Raw genomic sequence first — 6223 nt, forward strand, 5'->3', positions numbered from 1 at the left:
ATGTTCAACGTGTGTTACAGGTCCTTTATTCTATTAGTGAGATCCAAAAAAAAGTATTAAGTATATCTTTTTGACAAATTATGCTTCTTTTCTTTTCCTTAAAACCTTCTCTGGACTATTATAAATACTCAAAACTATGATTATCAGAATCGGCTCCGCCAATCTGGAGTATTTTAGAGAGGAGAACAGCGGACTATACAGCAAAAGGCGGACTTATCGATAAGGAGCGATCTCTACCAGGCAACCCTATTTTTTCAACAAGGTACTTACAAGGTCTTATCAACAAGGTATAACGTACATAAGTTAGGGAGTATTTAAAGTAGTTTTTGGTGTTAGGTTAATAGACATTTTGTGACAAGACTAATAGATAGATTAAAATATTATGTAAAATCATAATTATAAAAAAGAAAGTTAGAAACGTAAATTGGAAATTAATAAATTTTTGTTAATGTGGGAAGCCATCCAAAAAAATTATTCTTTCAATCAACTGAACTCAATTAAGTCGAAATATTTTGCTTAAAAATCAATACTCATAATATGAACGTATGTACAAAAATGTACAATAAGTACATCCCATACACTTTTGATGTATTTGTACGAAAATAATACTTAGTAGAACCTACAAATGTAGGTAATAGTAATGAAAAATATGGAGGTTACGCTTACTTACTCCTTAAAAAAACCCTAAGTTTTGTTACAATAAACGAAATAAATAAAACATACAAAATAAATAATATTTATTCATTCACACATTTAAAATGCATCGTTCAACAGATTACCTATATTAAATTAGTTTTTTTATCTTTTATTTATATCAGTACATTGTAACAAGATATAAAAATATTTTATGCGGTAACTTAAAGTTAAGGCACTTGGTATATTTAGCTGTCAGAGAACTTTATATCTTTACAAAGAGCAAAAATAAAACATTTAAATATTCAACACTTGTGGTATATACTAGTTTCTCAACAAACATATGCATATTACATTTCTATACAAAAATAAACTCTAATAAATGAGAAATTTTGAATTCTAATAAATTTTAAACAGGATTTTGAGTTTTCCAGCATTCAATTGTTTTATAATAGTTCGGTCAATTTATTAAGATCCGATACCTAATTTCCACTCAGGTGAAACATTTTAGTATCTAGATTGACCGGAGTATAAAGTGCTATAATTTTTGAAGGATAGAAAAAATTCAATCAGCAAATCAATATCTATTCACTAGAAAATAAAGCGCGTCGTAAGATCAGCGCTCTGAAGTTTTATAAATATGCGTTGTGTCTGGCAAATCCACTGTAGATGGCGTGCGATGCCTTAAGACATATAAAACCGAAAGACCAGAATAAATTCGATGGCTGAGATCATGAATGGCCGAGGAATCCATCGTCGCCATGGGAAGGTGAAAGATAGCAGGTCTGAATCACGACATAATTTTTTCTATTCTTCAAGATTTCAAGTAGACAAAAAATAAACACCGTTGGCAGGTGATTTGGGTTTTACGACAAATTATTTAGTAAATCTTTAGTAAATCGATTAAAACAACAAAATTTCACATTACTTATTAGCAGACAAATTGTTATAACATGTTTCCTAATTTATAAATTAGTCTTTACTTAAATTAAAATTGACTGGATACAAAATGTTGAGTTGTATTTAGTCTATCGTTTGTAGGGAGCCTTGCGGTATCTACCACGCTCTTCCTCGTCGCGGACGTCCAAGTAATGACTGAAGACCACTGCCCAGAGGTACAGGTAAATACCTGAAAATTAAGTTTAGTAAAAGTTTTAAGTTATGATTATACATTAATGCGCAATTTACTAATAATGATGTTTCATTAGGGGAAAATTGGTGGTAAAATATAAAGAAGATTATGACGCAGCGTCAAGCTATAACCAGCATACCAACATGCAACAAACCTCAGATATATGACGCTTACAGATTGCAATAATAATTTAATGTTAAGTTTACAGGATATTATCTCAGAAACAAAAATTATCAAATTGGTCAAAACAAAAAAATATAAAAATCTGTACAGCGCCCGTTCTGTTTTATAGTACCTAAGTATTATGTTCTCTGATTCTCTGTCTAACTGCTACCAATACCGCTGTAATAACGTTACGTTAAATCGTTAATGAACATGTGTCATAGCATTTTTCCAAAGAACAACTAGCTTATTCTGCTTGCTCTCCGTGATGGAAATATTTTGAACTGACATTTATGAATAAATAAAATTCCTACAAAAGTTTGAGTTTTAATACTTACATAAATAGATAAGTCCACCGATTAATATACACGTAGCAAGTATGGCGTGATCCTGTTCATCCAGATAGTACGTGATGGAGGTGTGAAGAACACTGATCAACAAACCAATAGCCAGAACTATACCCAGCACTACCCAGGGCAGCATCAACCAGGATCGTCTCTGTAATTTTTTAATGATTCTTTATAGTTTATTGGTGGGCTATCGTTACGCATGATAGTGCATGCAAAACATTGCAAAAGATAAGACATTATGATCTATGTAATATGTGCATTTTCAACCAAGTCTTTATTACAATTTGATTGAAATGTGGTAATTAATAAATCTTGATTAGGTATAAGGTATGTGATATTATTGTATTTCAACCTAACTATCCGCAGTGCAGGAGATCACGCAATCAGTGGGAGATATGACAATTTTTCTAAATAACATGCAAATACATTCATCTACGTACTATATATTATGTGAGGCAGAGGTGCTACGGTAACATGAATACTTCAAAATCTTACCGAGTACGATGTCTTCACACGAAAAGAATAAAAATTTATATTTAGTATTGAATTAATATTAAATAAACTATAATAAATATTAAGTTTATTAAAAGATATAAGAAATAATTACCTTTAAAACTGCCACTATGAGAAGTCCACATATAAGAATCGTAAAGCACAGGTTGACAGTCAGTATAATTCTTGGAACTGGAATAAACATAAATATTAGATTAGGCATCTTTATTCCCACATCCGTGTTTTGAAATTCTTTTACCGTGGGAATGAAGGAAATACACGTGTAAACAATATCAAACAAATTCTATTCTATATTTATACAAAACGTGAATTACTCCGTAGGGATTTTTTATTCATAATAAATCGTATACAAATTTACAATACAATAATTCGTATAACAAGGGTCCCAGTCCCGGTCCCAGGTATATTAAATGATTTATATCTCAAAATTGGTATACATACGAACGATTAAAACTAGGTGGTTCTTATTCATATGTTTAAATGATTTTAGAATGTATTTTTAGATAACGTTCACACGGAAACGGGAAATCCTTTCATCTATAAATACATATAATGTAACTGAGCTATACCGAATTTTAGTAGATTTAGATATATACAAGTTAAAATCTAACCTAAAGTTAACGAACTTTAAATACTCACTGTCCATGTCAGCAAGCTTTTTGTCAAAGTCCTCAGCGAATATGAAAGTCCTGTAGGAAACATTGTGTTTGTTTGCCACCCATATTGTGATGATTGTAATGATTGATAAAATGATGCCCAACGTGGCTGTTATAAGGGTGCCGGTGCGGGTGGAGGCACAGCAACAACATCTTTGTAAGCGCTTCATTATGACTGTGGACTTTAATATCTTTTAAAATTTAATTAGCTCGTAACCTGTAGTTTACTTTACCGTATCATGGTTTCTGAAAAGATAAACAAAATGTTATAGTTTCGCGTTGATTGAATTTTCTACGACATATCAATCAATCATCAATCAATCATCGACCAATATCACCATTTACGTAATTTATTTTAACAAAGATTATAAATAATACGATTGGTAGGTCAAACGATTGGTAGGGATGTCAATTACGATTTATTCTTTGTATAATTTTATTTACAATTGATAAAATGCAAAAAGAGAATCATCACATAACATTTTAATACTTCAGCGAATTTCGCATCAACTTTTCAAATTAGACTTTTAAATTGATTCGAATTCTCGGATTTTATAACTCGCTAAGTTGCGTTATAAATGTTTACACAGTTTTCTTTTTTCTTATTATGTGAGTAATGCGTATTTCCTTTATCCGATATTATATTCTGAAAGAAAATTGTAGAGAATCATAAATGGATTTGAAATTTATTATTTTCATAAATAATATATGATATATCAGGTAAAGTAGAGACTTTAAGCATAATAAATGTTAGGTTCATATAAAAATAATATGTAAAGATACATATCGAAAAAATTTATTAAGTTTATACTAGTGTATTACAAATCCCGCTAAGGACTGTCCACTAGGACAGTGTCATTTGAAATACCAATGAAACATATCATAAAAGTAGTGATTATCGCATGAATAAGAACATGGAATGTTTTTTATGTGTGTCACGTCTCTAAAAAACAATTTATATTCAAGCACCGGATCTAGAAGTTAGATATCTAAATCACTAAACATTTGAATACAAACTTTCTCTTTGAATGGCTAATTAGTGATGACACGATTAGTAGTATGTCAGTGGTATATCTATACTTAGATGTAGCTCTCTAATAACTGATTTGAATCGTGATATAGTCCATATTAATTGTTAGTGTAGCATCAATCATAGTTAAAGTCGTCACAGTTGAAATTTTTTAATAAGTAACTTCGTTATTGGCGACATATACATAGATGTTTGCGAAGAATGCTATAGCAAAAGATAACGTTTCATAATACGGACAATATTTATTACATAGCATACAGTCATTGGTTAACCTATAAGTAGAATTGTGAGGAATGACGTCGATTATTCACTAAAAGCTCTAATTCGGGACAGGAATGCGCTACGAGTGTGCTATTATACGGGATGACTATTGCGAAATAATAATGTGTTTCCGATGCCTGCTGATTACCCAATCCGGAACGATTTGTAACTATTTTAAAACTCCCAAGCAACATGTTACGCAAATTACGATTGTAAGATTGTATTTCTTCAGTACGTCCACCTACAAGCATAATGAAGTTTTAATATGGTTTTATACGCCGTTCATCATTGAATAATGTTACTTACGTATATATAATACATAGTAGTTGAAGTTTATTTTCAGAAAAATGCTTGACTTGTCTATGATTTTCTTTATGAGTATATTATTGAACGATAAAATTTTGTTCCCATCGTGTTGTGCTAACCTTGACCTGGCCTATATTTTACAATAAAACCCTAATGTTACGGCAAACGTCTTTATAGCTATCGCGGCACAGATTTTCCGCAGCCCGCACCCAAGCTTTTGTAACCCATTACCAGTACATTGTATACAAAAAAAACAGGATCGTTTTACAAATTTATTTCGTACAAACAAAACAAATTATTTGCACACCCAAACTATGGGTAGTATGTATTAGCCGCAGAATATTGTAATAAGATCTAAAATTTGTAACTACATTCTTGCAAATAAATTTAATTTGAATTTGAATTTTTGAAAAACATACGTGTATATCCGCGTACGTTTACATGTACGTGAACGTATATTTAACAATAATAGTAAAATCATCCTATCAAGCACAGCATGATACTAATATATGATGATATATAGTTCAAATTAAGTAAAATATTTTATAAGTGTATAATAATTATTAAACAGAATGGAGGCATAATAAAAGATATACATATAAAACTTAAAATCATACTTATGCGTCTTATTTTAGACACGTATAGTACGACACGTGTCTTGAATAGATCAAGAATACTATAAAGAAATGAACACCCTTTGATTAAGTAATAATTTGATCAAAAGCTCTCCTATTTATTTATTTTTAATTATCTACCATCAGCTAGAAATATTCAGAATATACATAGTCGTCATGGAAGTATCATGAGTATTCAAATATTGGCATTTGAATTTTACTTAAGCTACTACAAAATATGACATCCTCAAACCGTCCATATGCCACAACGTTGTATGAACAGATATATGTAACAACTAACATAAATTAAATCAGAACAGTATGTACAATGGTAAGTGATGCACAGATCCATTAATTCGCTCGGGCGGGGCACACTGACATAGGGCCTTTGTTTGTGACATTATTACGCAACACTTGATGACTACAGTAGTAAAACCGGTACCATTCATTATATAACGACCGACATGAATGCGCGATTAGTAAGTTTTTTGCTTTGTTTGAAATTCTCTATAGACATAAAACGGTAATGTCGAACGAGGAATACGGAATACCTTGTACGGTAAATG

The 6223-nt window shown here is 30.9% G+C and overlaps 1 protein-coding gene across 2 annotated transcripts in view; it reads right to left on the minus strand.

Annotated features, from left to right (window-relative positions):
• Positions 1-1034: 1034 nt before the first annotated feature.
• LOC119832600 overlaps positions 1035-6223 on the minus strand; it is a 14181-nt gene continuing 8992 nt past the window's right edge. The window contains exons 2-6 of one of the 2 annotated variants that reach the window (XM_038356280.1): positions 3430-3692; positions 2885-2961; positions 2773-2784; positions 2266-2425; positions 1035-1762 (exon numbers count right to left, since the gene is read on the minus strand). In XM_038356280.1, coding sequence (XP_038212208.1) covers positions 1662-1762; positions 2266-2425; positions 2773-2784; positions 2885-2961; positions 3430-3616 — 537 coding nt within the window. In that variant the 5' untranslated portion in view covers positions 3617-3692 and the 3' untranslated portion in view covers positions 1035-1661. The remainder of the gene's footprint in view (positions 1763-2265; positions 2426-2772; positions 2785-2884; positions 2962-3429; positions 3693-6223) is intronic. The other variant, XM_038356281.1, reaches the window with a different exon arrangement.

The sequence above is a fragment of the Zerene cesonia genome, chromosome 15 (assembly GCF_012273895.1).
Source record: "Zerene cesonia ecotype Mississippi chromosome 15, Zerene_cesonia_1.1, whole genome shotgun sequence".
Taxonomy (NCBI): Eukaryota; Metazoa; Arthropoda; class Insecta; order Lepidoptera; family Pieridae; genus Zerene; species Zerene cesonia.